This window comes from Physella acuta, unplaced genomic scaffold (assembly GCF_028476545.2).
Source record: "Physella acuta isolate Inbredline_101_S28 unplaced genomic scaffold, ASM2847654v3 ptg001777l, whole genome shotgun sequence".
Classification (NCBI taxonomy): domain Eukaryota; kingdom Metazoa; phylum Mollusca; class Gastropoda; family Physidae; genus Physella; species Physella acuta.
In genome coordinates, this window is record NW_026733287.1 from 15,236 (window position 1) to 38,540 (window position 23,305).

General features: G+C 32.3%; 1 protein-coding gene across 1 annotated transcript; it reads left to right on the forward strand.

Annotated features, from left to right (window-relative positions):
- Positions 1–4,356: 4,356 nt before the first annotated feature.
- On the forward strand, positions 4,357–9,953 carry LOC131930446 (major facilitator superfamily domain-containing protein 6). The gene is made up of 7 exons (XM_059286940.1): positions 4,357–4,536; positions 5,040–5,225; positions 5,771–6,599; positions 7,181–7,370; positions 8,505–8,769; positions 9,358–9,528; positions 9,904–9,953. The coding sequence occupies exons 1-7, from the start codon at positions 4,386–4,388 to the stop codon at positions 9,951–9,953; spliced, it is 1,842 nt and encodes a 613-aa protein (XP_059142923.1). The 5' UTR covers positions 4,357–4,385.
- The last annotated feature ends 13,352 nt before the right edge of the window (positions 9,954–23,305 follow it).

Sequence of the window (23,305 nt, forward strand, 5' to 3'; positions counted from 1 at the left end):
ATTTTCTGACCAGCCATTTCTGCAACTGAAGGCAAGAACTGGAGGAACCTAAATGTAAGAAAGAAAGAACAAAATAGTTACCTTCATCTTATTAAAAAAAAAACAACCAATATTTAAGTTTAAACAGAGATGTTTTCATTTGTGTTGTACTTTAGGAAAAACTTAGGCTGGGTGGGGGTAAAATACGAAGGTGTGTATGTTAATTGTACCGCACTTGATTTACAATGAGAAATGGGAGACAATGTTTAGAATTTAAAATATAGATCATAATCTACATATAAATTTTTAAAAACATAGATCTAGTCTCAAATAATATTCTCTTTATTAAGTCACAGTGATCAGTCAATCGAGAAAAAATTATTCTCACACTGACAAGAAAACATGAGTGGGGGTACGGGCAACGATGTTAAGATTTTTTAAATAAGCCAATAAGAAATAATCTTAACTAATTTAAGAAAATAAAAGAATAACATAGTCCAACAACACGCGTAAAGTTTCCCTTTCAAACCTGACGGTCTATTGGGCAAGTGAAGTAGAGTTCACTTGTTTCTGTGACCTCGGCATATGAAGAGATAGTGTGATCAGCACTATGCCCAGCCGCCTTTACTTTCCCTAACGTGAGTTAGGTACCCATCAGAGTTGGGTGGACTCAGGGATGGTCTACTGACTTGAACCCGGATTCGAACTCGAGACTTTTGGGTTAGCAGTCCAGCTCTCTACCGCTAGACCACACGCGTGATATATCTATATTTACTTGGTTTAGTTAATAGCTTTTCTTCTTGCACATCAGCTGAAAAAGCAAAAGACCTAGAGTGTGAAATAAAATAATGTCTCACTAATCTTGATTCCACAGGTATTTGTATTGCAAATATTGCATTTCCTTCTCACAATATAATTTGTATTGCATTTCCTTCTCGCAATATGTGAATATAAAGATCTAGGCCTATGTTATGGGTCAGTTGTAGGTTAGATAGAAATAGGTTAGAATAATCTAGAATTAGGGGAGAGTGAGTGTGTGAGTTGAGTTTACCCTAGAGCAGGGGTCTCCAAACTTTTCAGACAGAGGGCCGCATTAACTATCAAATTTCAGTTTGGAGCCAGTTTCTTCCAGGCATGTCTTTGATTTTTCTGGGCAAGGTTCCTCCATTAGCAACAAATGTTTTTTCGTGGACAAAAAGATCTCAGCGGGCCGGATGAGAGGACGTCGCGGGCAGCATCCGGCCTGCGGGCCGTAGTTTGGAGACCCCTGCCCTAGAGTATTGTTAACCCTGTTGTGTTTATGTATTGTTATCCCAAGGTCGAATGCGGTATAAAAGTTGGAGTGAATGGTTGTCAGGGTTAGTTGGTAGCGGTTAGGGCGACCCTGTAACATTGAACGTGAAACTAAATAAAAGTATGGCCGATGCTAGCCTTTGCGGCAATGTTTTCTATGGTACTGTGCATGCATGTGTTTACAACCGCAGAACCCTAACACCAACCCTAATCCTAACTCTAATCCTACCCCTAACCCTCATTCTAGCCCTAACCCTAGATCACTGCGCATGCGCAGAGCTATCTTTTGCCGACTAAGTGGAGACGTAGGGGAGAAAAATCTTCTTCCGAGTAGTCACTTCGAAGAAGTCGTAAAAGTAAAAGTATACCAGATACCATGGCCATGTGTCACGAATCGTTGAGTTGAATCGAACCCGGACGTAACAGCCTATATATCACATGTGATTAGTGGGTGTATTTGGTGCATTTGTCAGGATTAGTTGAGTTGTAAAGTAAAAGTAAGAAAATAAGTGAAGTTCGAGTGTCGGAGTAGTAGATCAGTAGATCTAGTTAAAAAATGAGAGTGAGCGAACAGTGAACACTGGAAAGTTGTGCCCACAACTAAAACCAGTTTAAGACACAATTTGAACTTACTTTTAATTGAAAAAAGCTACTTGTATACAAATAGAATCTTATTCTAAAAACGATTTTGTTTTCAACTTTTAATACAGGTTCAAAATAATTATATCTAAATTAATTATTGTAGTAGCAGTAATCGTCTACTTTCTATCCACCTGACCTATTGTTGTTTTATACCACTCTTCAATGCATTGAATCTAAATTAGTACTATTTCCTGTTAAATTCTAGCTAACGCAACACCTCGGCTAAAAATAAAATTGCTAAAGAATCTATTTAGCCTAACATAAGTTTATCCTTCAGATCTAAGTTATATACAAACATATATTGTTTAATTTTGCTAGTAAAATCCCTTTTTATAAAAAAATTGAGCAAATTTTATTAAGTGCGATATAGCAGTTATAGTTACTGAAGATACCTTACGTTATAGAAACTACAATATAAAAATACTAATAATAGGCCTAAAAGTTAAATTTTGGTTGAATGAAAATTTTAAGACAGTTAGGCCGATTTTTTAAAATAAAATAAATTAATTTCAAAGGTAACCCTAACCTAATATTATTATCATTATTATACGCTCAGGCTATGCAAACTTCGTTCGTAAAACTCTATACTCTAATATAATAACTGTACAGAAATATTGTTTAATTAATCATTATTTAGCCTTGCTTCTGTTAGTTTTTTTTTTGTTGAATGTTATTTCCGTTATTTAAACTTTCGATTAAAGAGCAATGAACTCTGAAAGCAGCAAGATCATGGCAAGTTGTGTAACAAAAATTCTGTGAGTGAGTGAAGTTACGAAACAGATTTAGATCTAATGTAATAGTTAAAATTGCGCAAACTATTTTTGGTTTGAAAAACACGACAGACACGTCATCCCTTTATTTTGGCTATAGTCTCGCATGTAATCAATTAATTAATAATAATAGGACCGCAAGAACCAAGTTACGTCCAAGTAGTACTCACACTAGATCTAGTACTCAGGTCAGTCTGACTCAGACTGAACTCTGAAAGTGAAGTCAAGTAGTAGTATACTCAGTTACTAGATTCTAGATTCTAGATCTATTTGAGTACCTACTAAAACATAGGAAAATAAAAATTAATAGAATATTGTTAGGCCTAGATCTTGAATACATCTACAATCTACATGGTCATGTTATCATTCTACTTCTACTAATATTTTTAGCGCAATTTCCATACTGGACAATTGCGATTATTAACTCGTCATTTCTGGTGATGGATGGATGTGTGTCCGCAGCTTTAAGTCTTATCTCCTCCTCAACGAAGCAATATCGAGGACTAGTTTCAAAAGCAAATATGTTAAGCAAGTTCCGAGGATGATTGTGGGCCAAAAAAATTCCTGGAATTCCTTCCTGGATTTCTCGGAAAAGCCAAAAAACCTCGAAAAAAATGCAGTTTTTGGCCCATATCTCGGCAACCAGACCACTTAGCGACTTGAAACATTTATCAATCGATTCCTGCCATAATTTAGAACAATATTGCCGTAGAAAGTTTTCAAAAATATCCTTTCGTTCGGTCACAAAAAATTAATTAAGGAAATGGCGCTTAAATTGTCACTAGACTTTTTATTAACTTGTTTTTTAGGTTAGTCATAACATAAACTATAAACATAAATTCTTTTAGCTCTTTAAGTAGTGTAGGCCCTATTGTTTGTATATTAGCCCTAATCAGATTAAACAAGAGCAACTTGCTAAGCTAAGCAGTTTCTTCAATTTTTTATTTTATTTGAGGCCAGGGATATATAGAATTAAATTGTGCTAATTTAAATTATTAGCTAATTTTCAGAATTTCGATGAAAATATTAAAAAAATACTTAGGCTTAGGGCCTAATGAAGAAAAAATTAATGATTAAAATAAATGTTTTTGCATATTTTAACTTTTTATCCAAAGTCATTATTACCGTAAAAAAAAAATCTAAAGTGAGGACCTGCCTATCTTGATGACTGAATTGACAATACTTACATAATACAGACCTATTGATTTTGGATTCTCTCATTGCAATTTTAAAGACTTTTTTAAGACTTTTGCCTTGAAATTACTGCAATCAACACAGTTTTTGTTTTCTATTAAATCTAAAAAGATTTAACTAGCTTAGCAATAAATAATGGTTTTTAGTGATCAACAAGTGGAACAAGAGCTTGATTTGTACCATAAGTTAGTGTTACTCCACTGTTGTAAACTTGCCCATTTGGCACTTTTGTGACCTGGCATTCAATAGAGCAGATAAAGTAGAGTTGCCACACATAAATATTAAAATACTGCACCTTAAAGAAACTTATAGATAACATCCCAACTATTAAATTAGTCACTTTGTTACTTGTTAAGATTTCTACTTAGAATACTGTAATCTGCATAGTTTCTAGGAGAATTAGGACACAGCAATTTATTTAACGAAACTCAGCAGTTTAACATTTGGACATCCCTTTCAATATCATCCACAGTATTATTTTGTGAGTTAGCCCAGACAACCACCATCATGCAGCAGGAGAACGGCCAACTGGCCGAGGAGTATCATCCCCAGCAGACTCCTGCTGCATCGCCAGATAAAGTAATGGTACAGAGGTCTAATTTTGCAGTGAATAAAAAATTACTTCCTATAAAAGGATATTACCTGGTGTTCATGGCAGGTATGTACTAAGAAAATAATACTATTATTAGGAGATTTTTTTTTTTATTTCATCCAGTAAATTATTATTTTCATTATTCACTAACACTATTATAGAGACCCTATTACTTTTTATCCAGTAAATAATTATTTTAATAATTCGATAAGAGTATTATAAAAAGCCTATTGCTTTTTATCCAGTCAATAGTTATTTTAACAATTCGCTATGCTAACAGTATTATAAAGAGCCTACTACTTTTAATGCAGTAAAGTATTTTCACTATTCACCAACACTATTATGAAGAGGTCATTGCTTAAGTAACAAGTAGGATAGAGTGATTTGTTTCTTCTTCAAACACAATTGTTCTTATACTTATTGTTCTTTTAGTTTCTTCTTAGAACTGAACTAAACCAGTATAGACTAGTATTTTAATCATAGTTAAGAAATGATACTTTTCTCATATAATCTTCCGAAATGCTGTTGTATAATTTTTAAACTCCATAATTGTCCCTTATTTTGACCAGCTGTTGGAGATCTTCTACCTTTCATCGCCATCTACATGAAGCAGCTTGGGCTTACGCCACATGAGACAGGGATTATCTATGGCATTATGCCATTTGTGGGATTTTTTGTACGGCCTTTGGTTGGAGCTGTGGCTGATAAATTCAAAATCCACAAATTGACACTGATGGTGATGACAGTTTTGACAGGTAGGTCAATTAACAAAATAAAGATATTAGAATTTTATGAATTTTCCTTACCAAGTTTAAAAATTCTCAATGAAAAGTTGCTTAAATTCAGTAGGTTCAAGAATATGTATGTGTACTAAAAGTATTTTATTAGTTACCTTTTTGGACCTGGTAGGTCAGTTCTGTTAAATGGGATGTGCCCAATTGTTTCACAACTGTGATATTTATGACATCCCAGTTACTTTATAACCGTAGTTTGGGAAAATTTAATGGTTGGACATAGAACTATTTACTTGCTCCTTACTTACTATTTATTTTCTCCTATATATGCTGAGGTTTCAGAAATAGGATAATTGTTTTAATCAAATAGTAATATTACATTTTTTGCTTGCATATATTTTTATTCTCCTACTTTAACATTAGAAATTAATTTGTTTAAAATAGTAGTTAATAGTTTTATTTTTGCACAAAACAAAACAAATTTGTTACCTTTCTTATGAGATCTTGTTTTTTTTTGTTTTTTTTTTTGTTACAACGTACGTTAATGTGTGTCCTTTTCTTTTCAGGTGCATTTTATTTCTTTCTGTTGTTTATACCAGTCCGCACAGTGCCTACCTCCTTACAGCTCCACACCAAATTCAAATGCAACACCCAAGACTCCTTTCTCCAGGACTGCTACAGCCTCAAAAACCTGCAGGGTTGCGACAGCAGTCTGACACAGTTCGCCAATGCCACCGCCTCGTCTCATCACAACACATCGCTGGCTTGCAATTTTTCTTGCAGTATCGGGAGATCCGAGTTTGTTGCCTGCTTTACGAACGATTCCGGGCCTTACAATGAAGAGCGCTGCAACGGCACTCTCAGCCGAACGAAACACCTCAACTTTACTATTCCTGACATTGGCCGCCTTATTAGCAAGGAGATCCCCAGCGATCGGTTTACCGTCAACTTGCAACAGTGTTTTGACTACGACTTAAAGGACGTCATGTTTGAGAAAAACTACACCCATGTGGCGTGGCAGATACTCTGCGACAGAGAGAGCGAGCTCAACTGCACTGTCACCTGCCCACACGTGAAAGAATGCGTGAGCGCATCTGAATCATTCGATAGAACATTTTTCACCTTTTTTATCGTTTTCCTGCTGGCTAATATTGCCTTTGCTCCGATTTTCCCCATTTTGGATGCGGCGGCGTACAACATCTTGGCTGCCGACCACCACAAGTGGGGGCTGCAGAGGGCGTGGGGCACCCTGGGATTTGCTGTTTTTGCTGTGACTGCTGTGTTTTTAACCACTGGTCAAGATGGAGTGTTTACTTACTCTTTTTACATTTTTCTGCCGCTGTGTGTTATTGCTACTATCATAGCATTCTTTTTGAATATGTCTTCGGATATTAAGTAAGTGAAAAAATTTTGCTGAATAGTTAAATAATAATAAATGTTTTTGTCATATTATTATTCTAAAATGAATATGTATTATAACAGGTCCTCTTTTGATATAGATTGTAATATTACAATAGTACCTAGATTGAGATTTATAGTAAGCTTAACAAAAATTTGAATTTTTTTTTTAAAGAAACAACTTGAATCTACAATATACACTTCTTCTTTGTTCTTAATTATAATGTTGGACGTAATTTCCTCAAATACAATAGAGCATTACGAGTCAACCTGTTACGTGACATATACTCCAATTTTAGTCTGGTTTTTCTTTTTCGATATGCTTCCATAGCTTTGTCCATTCAAGAACAAACTGCCAGTTATTTGATTGTTTAGTTTTTCTCTCCAAGATGGGTTGCTGTCCCCAGCTATTGTTCCCGGGGTTCGAACTTGGGGGCTTTTCAATTTAACAACCACGAGTTTTACAGACATGACCACGCAGACCCCTACAACATACACCAATTTTCTTACATTTTTTGTTTGTGCTACTATTTAAAATTGTCTTGTTAAGTAAATGCTGTTACCCTATTGCTCCACAGGTGCGGCCAGTTTGTGAAGAATGTCTGGAAGCTTTTGTCTCATGCTGACATCTCAGCTTTCCTCTTTATTGTCATGTACTTCGGGATGTTGACCGGAGCCCTGGAGACCTTTTTGTTTTGGTACCTGAGCATGATTGGTGGCTCCAATTTGGTGTTTGGATTCATCCTCCTTGTAAACTGCTGTGCTGAGGTTAGTAAGTTCAGTGGTTGCTGTTGTCTCTCATCCACCATTCACTCATTCCAGTAGTTCTATTGTTGGCATCTCTAATCCACTGTTGCACACTTTATCCATTACTTTACACATTTAATCCATTGTTTTACAATCCCACATCCACTACTGCACCATTTATCCATCACTGTAATACACATCTAGTCCAATTTTGCACAACTTAACCATGGTTTTACACCTTGCATCCACTATTGCACTATTTATTCATTAATTCACATCTGTTGCACAATTTATCCATTGTTTTACACTTGTAATCCAATTTTGCACCATTTATCTATTAATTTACACCTGTTATCCACAATTGCACCATTTATCCATTGTTTTACTCCTCTTTTACATTTTTGCACCATTTAACCATGGTTTTACACATTGCATCTACTGTTATACTGATGTTTGTTGGTTTTTGTGTATTTTATTCTTTTACTTCCATTCATGTATCATGCTTTGTCTGTCATTATTTATTTTCATTATTAAATTTTGATTTATAGTTTTTACCTTAATTGTTATATTAAACATGCCTCACTTTTACATATACTTTTATTTTCACACAGTTTATTTTTGCATTACATTATTATTGATTTAAGAGTTTGATAAAATCTTGAGTTTTTATTTTTTTGGGATCCTGTGCTTCAGTTTGTAGGAAGACCCAAAGTCCACCCAGCTCTGATGGGTACATGTGAATAAAATTAAGGTGTTTGGGCATATTGCTGACCACACTATTACCCTGTATATCATTGAAATAGCTTAACTCTACTGCTTCTGCCCCATTTGTCTTTGGCAGAACATGAAAAGATTATGGTTTTCAAAAAAAATATATGTATATCAGTTCTGTCCTGGGGTTGAGACCTTAGGTCATTCAAATTGAAGTGTAACCACCCCATCCCTTCACATCCAACCTGGGGGTGGGGTGTTCTGGGGAGAAAGTAGATGCCCGGTGGAACCAAAGGTCTCTGCTTCAAGCATGAGTTCTGCATCCTATTTTTGTCTACCAGGCATCAGAGTATTGTACAGACAGGTTATGCCCAAACAAGTTATAATTTAATTTTTCTTTCTCCCCATATTATTTTTGTAATTGAGAGTTAATTCCCTTCACAGCTTCCAATATTGTTACTAGCTGGGAACATAATAAAAAAAATTGGACTCGTTAACTGCCTTTACCTGGCCATGGTCTGTTACGCCATCCGCATGATTGCCTACTCCTTCCTGGAAAACACCTGGCTGACCTTGATTGTGGAACCGTTGCATGGGATCTGCTTTGGTTTGATGTACGCTGCGGCTTCCTCGTACGCCAGTGTCATCGCCCCGCCTGGCATGTCTGCGACCATACAGGGTCTGCTGGGTGGAGTACATTTTGGTTTTGGTTCGTAAATTTTAACTTTTTTTTATGTTGGTAGTGGGAAGTCTTTTATATTAAAAAGAATATTTAGACAAAAAAAAAACATTGAAGTTCATGGAATGAGGCTGGAACTGTGAATATTTTTACCAGGAGCTAGATAAATAAATCAGAAAAAAAGGGTACAAAGTACAGTTAGTTATTTAAAAACAGTTATTACTGTTAAGCACATTAAAATGCAGATAATTAGTTTACAAAGGTTACTTGTAATATATGAAGAAAAGATTTTCATCCACTTAAATAATATTAATGTACTAGACCACACGTCATCCTTTGGAAAACTACGGGTTTAAGGGGTCATTCATAAATGACTTTATATGGATAATGTAAACTGATATTATTAACTATCATTTTTAACACGACTATTATCTTACTAACTGCTTGATGGGATCATATCCACTTGGTGTTTGGTTAAAACAATAGCAAGAAATAAAATCTGTTAAAACGCAAACACCCAGATGTTATTAGTTAATTTAGAAAGCAGTAGAGATGTTTAGTTAGATAAATTAGATCATGCGATGATAAGTTTATCATGATTTCAACTTTCACTTGCAGGAAAAGGTCTGGGCAGCCTTATCACGGGTTTTATGTTTGATGGTATAGGACCCAGGTGGACATGGAGGACATATTGCATTGTGTCCTGTGTCCTGCTGGTCCTATACTTCCTCCTGAACAAGATATGTTTCTCAGCTACACCTCGGCCAAAGTTGTCAGAGACCCAAGGAGGTGAGTAGGCACAATAGGGCTGGTAAGTAGGTCACCAACCAGTTCTATGGCTCATGCAGGTTTTATTGAGCCATAGAACTTACCAGCCTTATTGTAATGACACCTAGGCTAGTGATTGATAGTTAAGGTTTTTTTTTTCTATTCAGTCTTCCTCCCCCCTCCCCTTCTATTTTAAAATAGAAATTTTTTTTTTTTAAAGTCAAGTTTGCAATTCTGATCTTAAGAATCATAGGGCAGCTTGAACTTGCTTGCAAATTGGCAAAAGTACCACACAGCCTCACAGCACTCTAGTAGTAAAACTGACAGATGACATTTTATGTTTCCAGGGTTATATAATTTCTTTTTCTGTTTTTTTTTTCATTGACAATTTACCAGAAATCAGAGAGGAACTTTCAAGACAGGAGGAGACTTTAATAAACCCTTGATGATTGTCTGCGGTCAATTGTTCCAGCGATGGTCATCCAACTTGTTTTGTTCCATGGATAGTGTTCCAGGTGGGTTGTTCCATGGATAATGTTCCAGCTGGATTGAATCACGGATGATTCCAGGTGGCTTTTTCCATGGATAATGTTCCAGCTGGATTGAATCACGGATGGTTCCAGGTGGCTTTTTCCATGGATAATGTTCCAGCTGGATTGAATCACTGATGGTTCCAGGTGGCTTTTTCCATGGATAGTGTTACATCTGGATTGAATCATGGATGGTTCCAGGTGATTGTGTTCTCCGGATGGTGATCCAGGTGTTCTGTTCCGGTAGTGCTTTAAACTTTTACCACCAGCATTTGTCTGAGAGATTAAGTACATCTGTTGAATGAGTAAATACAGTGTTTATCTTTGTCAATGAGCTCTCCGTGTGATGCGCAACTGAGGATCTACTTCAAGTTTCTGTGGATCTGTGTGTTTTCAATAGAATTCTGCATTACCAACATCAAGGTTTATCGCATTTTATTATTAAATATAAAATGTATTGATTTTTTTTTTTCGCTGCCAGATAGCGACCTTGTGTTTAAAAGGGGTGTGGTTTGTTTTATTGAGTTTAATTTGAAAAGTGATCCATATCGATGCTAGTTTATTGTGTTTAAAAAGGGTGTGGTTTGTTTTATTGAGTTTAAATTGAAAAGTGATCCATATCGATGCTAGTTTATTGTGTTTAAAAAGGGTGTGGTTTGTTTTATTGAGTTTAAATTGAAAAGTGATCCATATCGATGCTAGTTTATTGTGTTTAAAAAGGGTGTGGTTTGTTTTATTGAGTTTAAATTGAAAAGTGATCCATATCGATGCTAGTTTATTGTGTTTAAAAAGGGTGTGGTTTGTTTTATTGAGTTTAAATTGAAAAGTGATCCATATCGATGCTAGTTTATTGTGTTTAAAAAGGGTGTGGTTTGTTTTATTGAGTTTAAATTGAAAAGTGATCCATATCGATGCTAGTTTATTGTGTTTAAAAAGGGTGTGGTTTGTTTTATTGAGTTTAAATTGAAAAGTGATCCATATCGATGCTAGTTTATTGTGTTTAAAAAGGGTGTGGTTTGTTTTATTGAGTTTAAATTGAAAAGTGATCCATATCGATGCTAGTTTATTGTGTTTAAAAAGGGTGTGGTTTGTTTTATTGAGTTTAAATTGAAAAGTGATCCATATCGATGCTAGTTTATTGTGTTTAAAAAGGGTGTGGTTTGTTTTATTGAGTTTAAATTGAAAAGTGATCCATATCGATGCTAGTTTATTGTGTTTAAAAAGGGTGTGGTTTGTTTGATTGAGTTTAATTTGAAAAGTGATCCATATCGATGCTAGTTTATTGTGTTTAAAAAGGGTGTGGTTTGTTTGATTGAGTTTAAATTGAAAAGTGATCCATATCGATGCTAGTTTATTGTGTTTAAAAAGGGTGTGGTTTGTTTGATTGAGTTTAAATTGAAAAGTGATCCATATCGATGCTAGTTTATTGTGTTTAAAAAGGGTGTGGTTTGTTTTATTGAGTTTAAATTGAAAAGTGATCCATATCGATGCTAGTTTATTGTGTTTAAAAAGGGTGTGGTTTGTTTTATTGAGTTTAAATTGAAAAGTGATCCATATCGATGCTAGTTTATTGTGTTTAAAAAGGGTGTGGTTTGTTTTATTGAGTTTAAATTGAAAAGTGATCCATATCGATGCTAGTTTATTGTGTTTAAAAAGGGTGTGGTTTGTTTTATTGAGTTTAAATTGAAAAGTGATCCATATCGATGCTAGTTTATTGTGTTTAAAAAGGGTGTGGTTTGTTTTATTGAGTTTAAATTGAAAAGTGATCCATATCGATGCTAGTTTATTGTGTTTAAAAAGGGTGTGGTTTGTTTTATTGAGTTTAAATTGAAAAGTGATCCATATCGATGCTAGTTTATTGTGTTTAAAAAGGGTGTGGTTTGTTTTATTGAGTTTAAATTGAAAAGTGATCCATATCGATGCTAGTTTATTGTGTTTAAAAAGGGTGTGGTTTGTTTTATTGAGTTTAAATTGAAAAGTGATCCATATCGATGCTAGTTTATTGTGTTTAAAAAGGGTGTGGTTTGTTTTATTGAGTTTAAATTGAAAAGTGATCCATATCGATGCTAGTTTATTGTGTTTAAAAAGGGTGTGGTTTGTTTTATTGAGTTTAAATTGAAAAGTGATCCATATCGATGCTAGTTTATTGTGTTTAAAAAGGGTGTGGTTTGTTTTATTGAGTTTAAATTGAAAAGTGATCCATATCGATGCTAGTTTATTGTGTTTAAAAAGGGTGTGGTTTGTTTTATTGAGTTTAAATTGAAAAGTGATCCATATCGATGCTAGTTTATTGTGTTTAAAAAGGGTGTGGTTTGTTTGATTGAGTTTAATTTGAAAAGTGATCCATATCGATGCTAGTTTATTGTGTTTAAAAAGGGTGTGGTTTGTTTTATTGAGTTTAAATTGAAAAGTGATCCATATCGATGCTAGTTTATTGTGTTTAAAAAGGGTGTGGTTTGTTTTATTGAGTTTAAATTGAAAAGTGATCCATATCGATGCTAGTTTATTGTGTTTAAAAAGGGTGTGGTTTGTTTTATTGAGTTTAAATTGAAAAGTGATCCATATCGATGCTAGTTTATTGTGTTTAAAAAGGGTGTGGTTTGTTTGATTGAGTTTAATTTGAAAAGTGATCCATATCGATGCTAGTTTATTGTGTTTAAAAAGGGTGTGGTTTGTTTGATTGAGTTTAAATTGAAAAGTGATCCATATCGATGCTAGTTTATTGTGTTTAAAAAGGGTGTGGTTTGTTTGATTGAGTTTAAATTGAAAAGTGATCCATATCGATGCTAGTTTATTGTGTTTAAAAAGGGTGTGGTTTGTTTTATTGAGTTTAAATTGAAAAGTGATCCATATCGATGCTAGTTTATTGTGTTTAAAAAGGGTGTGGTTTGTTTTATTGAGTTTAAATTGAAAAGTGATCCATATCGATGCTAGTTTATTGTGTTTAAAAAGGGTGTGGTTTGTTTTATTGAGTTTAAATTGAAAAGTGATCCATATCGATGCTAGTTTATTGTGTTTAAAAAGGGTGTGGTTTGTTTTATTGAGTTTAAATTGAAAAGTGATCCATATCGATGCTAGTTTATTGTGTTTAAAAAGGGTGTGGTTTGTTTTATTGAGTTTAAATTGAAAAGTGATCCATATCGATGCTAGTTTATTGTGTTTAAAAAGGGTGTGGTTTGTTTTATTGAGTTTAAATTGAAAAGTGATCCATATCGATGCTAGTTTATTGTGTTTAAAAAGGGTGTGGTTTGTTTTATTGAGTTTAAATTGAAAAGTGATCCATATCGATGCTAGTTTATTGTGTTTAAAAAGGGTGTGGTTTGTTTTATTGAGTTTAAATTGAAAAGTGATCCATATCGATGCTAGTTTATTGTGTTTAAAAAGGGTGTGGTTTGTTTTATTGAGTTTAAATTGAAAAGTGATCCATATCGATGCTAGTTTATTGTGTTTAAAAAGGGTGTGGTTTGTTTTATTGAGTTTAAATTGAAAAGTGATCCATATCGATGCTAGTTTATTGTGTTTAAAAAGGGTGTGGTTTGTTTTATTGAGTTTAAATTGAAAAGTGATCCATATCGATGCTAGTTTATTGTGTTTAAAAAGGGTGTGGTTTGTTTTATTGAGTTTAAATTGAAAAGTGATCCATATCGATGCTAGTTTATTGTGTTTAAAAAGGGTGTGGTTTGTTTGATTGAGTTTAATTTGAAAAGTGATCCATATCGATGCTAGTTTATTGTGTTTAAAAAGGGTGTGGTTTGTTTTATTGAGTTTAAATTGAAAAGTGATCCATATCGATGCTAGTTTATTGTGTTTAAAAAGGGTGTGGTTTGTTTGATTGAGTTTAAATTGAAAAGTGATCCATATCGATGCTAGTTTATTGTGTTTAAAAAGGGTGTGGTTTGTTTTATTGAGTTTAAATTGAAAAGTGATCCATATCGATGCTAGTTTATTGTGTTTAAAAAGGGTGTGGTTTGTTTTATTGAGTTTAAATTGAAAAGTGATCCATATCGATGCTAGTTTATTGTGTTTAAAAAGGGTGTGGTTTGTTTTATTGAGTTTAAATTGAAAAGTGATCCATATCGATGCTAGTTTATTGTGTTTAAAAAGGGTGTGGTTTGTTTTATTGAGTTTAAATTGAAAAGTGATCCATATCGATGCTAGTTTATTGTGTTTAAAAAGGGTGTGGTTTGTTTTATTGAGTTTAAATTGAAAAGTGATCCATATCGATGCTAGTTTATTGTGTTTAAAAAGGGTGTGGTTTGTTTTATTGAGTTTAAATTGAAAAGTGATCCATATCGATGCTAGTTTATTGTGTTTAAAAAGGGTGTGGTTTGTTTGATTGAGTTTAATTTGAAAAGTGATCCATATCGATGCTAGTTTATTGTGTTTAAAAAGGGTGTGGTTTGTTTGATTGAGTTTAATTTGAAAAGTGATCCATATCGATGCTAGTTTATTGTGTTTAAAAAGGGTGTGGTTTGTTTTATTGAGTTTAAATTGAAAAGTGATCCATATCGATGCTAGTTTATTGTGTTTAAAAAGGGTGTGGTTTGTTTTATTGAGTTTAAATTGAAAAGTGATCCATATCGATGCTAGTTTATTGTGTTTAAAAAGGGTGTGGTTTGTTTTATTGAGTTTAAATTGAAAAGTGATCCATATCGATGCTAGTTTATTGTGTTTAAAAAGGGTGTGGTTTGTTTTATTGAGTTTAAATTGAAAAGTGATCCATATCGATGCTAGTTTATTGTGTTTAAAAAGGGTGTGGTTTGTTTTATTGAGTTTAAATTGAAAAGTGATCCATATCGATGCTAGTTTATTGTGTTTAAAAAGGGTGTGGTTTGTTTTATTGAGTTTAAATTGAAAAGTGATCCATATCGATGCTAGTTTATTGTGTTTAAAAAGGGTGTGGTTTGTTTTATTGAGTTTAAATTGAAAAGTGATCCATATCGATGCTAGTTTATTGTGTTTAAAAAGGGTGTGGTTTGTTTTATTGAGTTTAAATTGAAAAGTGATCCATATCGATGCTAGTTTATTGTGTTTAAAAAGGGTGTGGTTTGTTTTATTGAGTTTAAATTGAAAAGTGATCCATATCGATGCTAGTTTATTGTGTTTAAAAAGGGTGTGGTTTGTTTTATTGAGTTTAAATTGAAAAGTGATCCATATCGATGCTAGTTTATTGTGTTTAAAAAGGGTGTGGTTTGTTTTATTGAGTTTAAATTGAAAAGTGATCCATATCGATGCTAGTTTATTGTGTTTAAAAAGGGTGTGGTTTGTTTTATTGAGTTTAAATTGAAAAGTGATCCATATTGATGCTAGTTTATTGTGTTTAAAAAGGGTGTGGTTTGTTTTATTGAGTTTAAATTGAAAAGTGATCCATATCGATGCTAGTTTATTGTGTTTAAAAAGGGTGTGGTTTGTTTTATTGAGTTTAAATTGAAAAGTGATCCATATCGATGCTAGTTTATTGTGTTTAAAAAGGGTGTGGTTTGTTTTATTGAGTTTAAATTGAAAAGTGATCCATATCGATGCTAGTTTATTGTGTTTAAAAAGGGTGTGGTTTGTTTTATTGAGTTTAAATTGAAAAGTGATCCATATCGATGCTAGTTTATTGTGTTTAAAAAGGGTGTGGTTTGTTTTATTGAGTTTAAATTGAAAAGTGATCCATATCGATGCTAGTTTATTGTGTTTAAAAAGGGTGTGGTTTGTTTGATTGAGTTTAATTTGAAAAGTGATCCATATCGATGCTAGTTTATTGTGTTTAAAAAGGGTGTGGTTTGTTTTATTGAGTTTAAATTGAAAAGTGATCCATATCGATGCTAGTTTATTGTGTTTAAAAAGGGTGTGGTTTGTTTGATTGAGTTTAAATTGAAAAGTGATCCATATCGATGCTAGTTTATTGTGTTTAAAAAGGGTGTGGTTTGTTTTATTGAGTTTAAATTGAAAAGTGATCCATATCGATGCTAGTTTATTGTGTTTAAAAAGGGTGTGGTTTGTTTTATTGAGTTTAAATTGAAAAGTGATCCATATCGATGCTAGTTTATTGTGTTTAAAAAGAGTGTGGTTTTATTGAGTTTAAATTGAAAAGTGATCCATATCGATGCTAGTTTATTGTGTTTAAAAAGGGTGTGGTTTGTTTTATTGAGTTTAAATTGAAAAGTGATCCATATCGATGCTAGTTTATTGTGTTTAAAAAGGGTGTGGTTTGTTTTATTGAGTTTAAATTGAAAAGTGATCCATATCGATGCTAGTTTATTGTGTTTAAAAAGGGTGTGGTTTGTTTTATTGAGTTTAAATTGAAAAGTGATCCATATCGATGCTAGTTTATTGTGTTTAAAAAGGGTGTGGTTTGTTTTATTGAGTTTAAATTGAAAAGTGATCCATATCGATGCTAGTTTATTGTGTTTAAAAAGGGTGTGGTTTGTTTGATTGAGTTTAAATTGAAAAGTGATCCATATCGATGCTAGTTTATTGTGTTTAAAAAGGGTGTGGTTTGTTTTATTGAGTTTAAATTGAAAAGTGATCCATATCGATGCTAGTTTATTGTGTTTAAAAAGGGTGTGGTTTGTTTTATTGAGTTTAAATTGAAAAGTGATCCATATCGATGCTAGTTTATTGTGTTTAAAAAGTGTGTGGTTTGTTTTATTGAGTTTAAATTGAAAAGTGATCCATATCGATGCTAGTTTATTGTGTTTAAAAAGGGTGTGGTTTGTTTTATTGAGTTTAAATTGAAAAGTGATCCATATCGATGCTAGTTTATTGTGTTTAAAAAGGGTGTGGTTTGTTTGATTGAGTTTAATTTGAAAAGTGATCCATATCGATGCTAGTTTATTGTGTTTAAAAAGGGTGTGGTTTGTTTTATTGAGTTTAAATTGAAAAGTGATCCATATCGATGCTAGTTTATTGTGTTTAAAAAGGGTGTGGTTTGTTTCATGGAGTTTAATTTGAAAAGTGATCCATATCGATGCTAGTTTATTGTGTTTAAAAAGGGTGTGGTTTGTTTCATGGAGTTTAATTTGAAAAGTGATCCATATCGATGCTAGTTTATTGTGTTTAAAAAGGGTGTGGTTTGTTTTATTGAGTTTAAATTGAAAAGTGATCCATATCGATGCTAGTTTATTGTGTTTAAAAAGGGTGTGGTTTGTTTCATGGAGTTTAATTTGAAAAGTGATCCATATCGATGCTAGTTTATTGTGTTTAAAAAGGGTGTGGTTTGTTTTATTGAGTTTAAATTGAAAAGTGATCCATATCGATGCTAGTTTATTGTGTTTAAAAAGGGTGTGGTTTGTTTCATGGAGTTTAATTTGAAAAGTGATCCATATTGATGCTAGTTTGTTGTGTTTAAAAAGGGTGTGGTTTGTTTCATGGAGTTTAATTTGAAAAGTGATCCATATTGATGCTAGTTTGTTGTGTTTAAAAAGGGTGTGGTTTGTTTCATTGAGTTCAAATTGAAAAGGGATCCATAGTGATGCTAGTTTGTTGTGTTTAAAAAGGGTGTGGTTTGTTTCATTGAGTTCAAATTGAAAAGTGATCCTTATCGATGCTAGCTTGTTGTGGTGCTAGTGTCTTGTGACATTTATTTTAAAAAAATTTAGGTGATTTGGTTTTAAACAGATTTTACATTGTCGTTCAGATTTTACATTTTCATTCAGATTTTACATTGTCATTCAGATTTTACATTGCCGTACAAATTTTACATTGTCACACAGATTATACTTTCTGCCATTTAGACTTGTACTCTATCATACAGCCTTTGTTGTCTACCAATTAGACTTGACTCACTCCTATTATGTTTTTGATGTCTACTACGCATACACATTTTACGGACAGTATGTTTTTTATAGCTTAATAAAAATTGACGTGATTTTATTTTTTTATTTAGTAATGCTATCTTTTCGATGCTCTTTAAAAGGTATTAGTTGTTAATGTTATTCTACTTGATGAAAAAAAAAATCAAAATGGACCTATATCTTCCCTTACTATGTTGTTGTTATAATATTGAATATTTAGATTTGTTGTTGTGCTAAATGATACCTTGGCATGTCCATTAATGTTATGTTTTCTATTTGTAGGCAATATAAACCTTGGCAACTTAACCATCAATCTAAAGAAACAAACCTTTTTTTTTACCACAACACTTATTACGGTGCAATTAAATTATTAATCCTGTTTTTTGTTTTGGTAAGATATGAGGAGTCCACTTGCAAAACTTGATAAGTCACTTCTAGGTGACTCCGAGGAAATTGACTTTTGATTTATTTTTTTTGTTAAATATTATTGGGATTTTCGATATTTTACTATTACATAATTTATTTTAATGTATACCTTTTTGAACAAAAAATAGTATAATATTTTAATTGCAGCTTAATTAAGAAGGCTACAGGAGTAGCTTATTTTGTTTTTCGAAAAGTTGACTCCGCAGGTTTAGCAAGTGGACTCCTCATATGGGCTTTCTAGAATAATTAAATCGCACAAATCTTTTAAAAGAAAGCATACATTTTTGCTGCTTGATGTTATTGAGGTGGTGTTAAAAGTCTCTAATTAGCTGGGGTTTTATTTTTCTCTAGGCTGGTACATGTCATAATAAATCAACACTTTGAAGCAGTATTACAGGCAGAGCTAGTTATGATTTTGTATTTAAGTAAAATTTTAAGAGACGGTAACCAATGCTAACAATTTTTTAATGTTAAAAATCATTAATGTTTTAAATCATTGCATGATTTATTTTTTCTATGCTATGCTATTAGTAGGTTAGTATGCAGATGCTTAATATATTTAAGTCACAATTAACTAGTTTTTGTTTTCAAGTAATTTTTCTTTATTTTTTTTTACTTTAGACAAACAACATGGAATGGTCAGTACATAGTTGTATTGATTTTGCCAGCAGAATAGTAAATAATTCCACTCATTTTCTATCTCTTGCAGAAATGATATAATTTTTATGCCATTGCTGTTAATTTGTTATAGTTATGTTAACTTTAGGCCCATGAACTATAGAGTAAAACAACATGATTAAGGTTGTGTTACCATGTAACATAATCATGTTATCAATAATCACATGACCATAATTCATAGTCATGTTAACTTTAAGCCTATGAACTATTAGAGTAAAACAACTTGATTAAGGTAGTGTTACCATGTAACATAATCATGTGATCAATAATCACATGACGATAATTCATAAGACTTAACATTTTAGTTTTGTTGAAACAATTTTTCTTCCTGCACAATCTGTAATTTACATTTTTACTCCCAGTGGTAGCCATACATATCTACATATTGAAACAACAATTGAGAGTCCTATACGCTTGTACTTTTATGGATTTATTTACTTACACTTGATACTTACATATTAATTCTTTTTATTCGTTGTTGCTTTTTAAAATTTTTAAACTCATCTGAAAGTTGCTCTTTTTCTATACAATTAGGCCTATCTATCCCTCTGTCTGTCTGCCTGCCTATCTATCTATGTATCTATTTGTATATATATATATATATATATATATATATATATATATATATATATATATATATATATATATATATATATATATATTCAATTTTTAATAATCTTCTATTTTAGAGCTATTTTTCCTCTATTACATTAGTATACATGCTGATCTATAATTGCCAGTTGAATATATATATATATTTTTTTTTCTTTTTTTGCTGTACAAATATACTTAGAACACTGTTTCTGAAGGGCCTTATGTTTTGTAATGTCAAGTGTTTGACTAGCTGAGGCTGATGTAGAAGGCAGCAGTGTTAGTTAGCCAATATATTAATAATTGTTTTGTGTGTTCATTTTCATTTTTTAACTGATCCATGGGAGGTAATACTCCATGTTTTTGTGTCATTTTTTTATGGTTTAGATCCAACTTTTTAGAATGACCTGCACAAACAAGTAAAATTAACTTATTTGGCAGTAAAAATGAATTGTTAAAAAAAAAAATGATTTTAAAAACTGAGAATGTAATATTTTTGACACATTGATTTTATCAATTTTTAGTGCATATTTAGCTGTAACTTAGGCTATAAGGCATTTAAGTTTGTTGAATGTTACAAGTTATGCAAAATAAGTCATTCACTTGTAATGATTTTAGTAAGTCATAGATTTCTTGTCAGGTAACTTTACAGTTCTCTACTAAATATTTTGCGTCTAGCCTATAGTTGCGAAGCATAAGTGCCCAAGTTTTAGCATTGTTCTTACTGTCAAAATTCTTTTTTGCATTTTAAAAAATCAGATAATGATTATAGTTTTAAACCTAAACCTTATCAGTATTTGAATTTTTTAATACACAAATGAATTTCACCGGTATGAACAATAAAATATTTCTGTATTTTAGTCTCGTTACTACAGGCTAATCCCAATTTTTTTTTTATATAAGTGGCGTGTAGTTAAGCATAGATAATTTTGCCCATTTTCTTATTGTTAGCTATTAAATAAACGTTAGCTATGTTTAATACATTTTTTTATTACAATGCTGATAATAAATTTATTATTTCAATAACGGTAGTATGGGTCATCTAACATCCTCTCCCCTACCCCTTTGCCATGGATCTGTAACTGTTATGTTTAATTTGAATTAGTGGGTTGATTCTTTCTGTTGTCATCTATGAGTACTGTTGATAATGTTTACAAATGCTGTTGATAAATATACAGCGGTTTAATAAGTTTACAACAGTTTGAGTTATTACAAGCAGGTATGAACTGGTCAGGTTGTTTAGTCGTGTTGATAGTTTTTCAAATCAGTTATCCATAAGAATATCATTGCCTAGTTTGAACTGTCTCATTGATGTATACCAGGGGTCTCCAAACTTTTCAGTCCGAGGGCCGCATTAACAAACAAATTTCAGTTCGGGGGCCAGTTTTTTCCAGGCACGTCTTTGATTTTTCTGGGCAAAGTTCCTCAGCCAGCACCAACAAACGTTTTTTCCATGGACAAAAAGATCTCCGCGGGCCGGATGAGAGGACCTCCCGGGCGGCATCTGGCCCGCGGGCCGTAGTTTGGAGACCCCTGATGTATACTATTTCCTGTGTTCTGCTAAAAACATGTGTGCCAGGTGTTTTTCCCATTTTATGATCTAGTCAACAGATTTGGCTGCTCTCTGTGTTGTAAGGTTATAGACTGATGTCTGTCTATTGAAGCCAGATTCACTTTCATCTACTTTTGCTTTAGCCTCTTATACATATTCTTGTTAAGTAGTTTATTAATTTATTTTCAGCTTCTCTTTTTAGTAAGCTGTAGACTGTTATTTTTTTTTTTGCTGTTATTGTAATATTTGATTATTTAATTAAAAGTTTTTTTTAGCGTAGGCCATACTTATTAATAAGGTATTTTGGTAGAAGCTTTGGATGAAATTCAGTATTTTCTTTTGGGCATTTGCAATCTACTTCTAAAACAGTAGATGTATTTGAAAGATTGAAATAGGTGACGATGTTGCTTTCTAATGAGGCATGATCATTAGAGTTGTCTATATGTTTCTGAAGCCAAGGTATACAAGTTTCTGTTAATCTGATGACATCGTTGATACTTCAGCCTCCTTTTCCAATTGATGCTGGGTGCATTTTAGAGCTGAGTGCGTTCAGTAGTATCTTAACTGTTGAACTTCTGACATCACTATTACTTCAACTCCGTTTCTTTTTTTCCCCCAATTAATGCTAGGTGCACTTTAGATCTAAGCGTCCTCTGTTACATGTTAAGAATTCTTCACAGTTATCCCAGATTATCATCTTTCACTGAAGTATTATTCCCAAATGCCTTGTACCTCATAAGTATATTATAGCATAGTTTTTATGACTTCAACTTAGCAATACTCATCTTCAGGGTGTGTTTGTACGTTAAGCCTGTCTGGGAGTTAGATTTTTTTTCATGCCACTTTTGTTTATCTAATAAATTAGAATCAATTATTTCACATTAAAGATTTATTTTTTTAAGAATGTACTTTAATCCTCATAGGTGAATAATATAGTTGATGAGATGAATTCATTATATCTTCCAAATTTTAAGAATCTATATGTATATTTAACAGCATGTCACTGAAGTTTAAGGGTAAAATATGTTTCTTCATTTCTACTGCTGTTATTAAAAGCAATATTTTTTGTTAACCGATAAATTACTTACCTGCAAAAATCCATATGCAGATAGTTTTAAGTTGGTATATAACCGTAGTAATTTTTATGTTTTTTTAACTTGCAAGAATCCCCTCTAAGTACTTTGCAGGTCAATTTGTGGATTTTTTTTATGATTTAAAAAAAATTGCTTACTTCCCTTGATGTTAAATTAGATCTGATTGTTAAACGAACCATTACGAACTATGAATAGATTACACATGAAAAATAGCATCTTTTATTTAGTGATATCTCTCAGTCAGAATGTAGTACAACTAGCACTACTTTCAAAAACAAAATACCGTATATCTAGCTACATATGTTAAAAATAATTACTACAATATCCAAAAGAATCAAAAGTTTTTTTTTTACCATTTCTTGAGAGAATCCATAACTGCAAATATCTACCTCTGGCCTAAAGGTCAACCTTTTATTTTGTTTTACAACTATAAAAAGTAAAAAACATATTATTTAAAAAAAATCTAATTATAAATATATCCATATTTAGTAATTATTTCAAACCCAATCTGAATGAATTAGCATTGATTTTCCAAATGCAGCCTTACAAAACAAATTTTGAGTAATCTCATAAGTCTATAGAGAAAAGAAACGTGTAAATAATGTATTAAAAAACTAGTGCAATAAGTTGAGTTTAAGACAATCTTTAGTGTAGTTATCCATTGTTTATACAGTTTTTCTTGGCTTATTTTATTTTTATTTGGTGATTTATTTTATCATTAGTTGCTTTTTAAATTTAGATTTTGATGAAGAAATGTTAGTATATTAAATGTCAAAATAAAAAAATAAAAAAAATTGTCAGATGGAATGAATTTTCTGATCATTGTTTTTACACTTAATCATTTGTTCTCCAATCTAGGTCTTGATAAAAATGTCTTTTTCATAATTTGAAGTTACTTTTATTTTTAATGAAAATTAACACACATTTTTTTTTTCTAATTTGAAACAAATATCGATTGCAAAAAATTTAATGAAGAAGATATACTCTCTCAAATTCTTGCCTCTCTTCACAAGTTATATACATTTTTTGTTTAAATATCAATCCATAATCAGTTGACACTTTTACAGTATCAAGTTCAAACTTTGTTTTTCATGACAATGGCATAACAAGTCATATAAATATTTCTTGTATGTATTGTTGATGGCC

Coding starts and splice junctions, on each gene's coding strand:
- LOC131930446 (XM_059286940.1), top strand. CDS start 4,386: ATGCAGCAGGAGAACGGCCAACTGGCCGAGGAGTATCATCCCCAGCAG. Junction 6,600..7,180: donor AATATGTCTTCGGATATTAA/GTAAGTGAAAAA, acceptor ATTGCTCCACAG/GTGCGGCCAGTTTGTGAAGA. Junction 9,529..9,903: donor GTTGTCAGAGACCCAAGGAG/GTGAGTAGGCAC, acceptor ACAATTTACCAG/AAATCAGAGAGGAACTTTCA.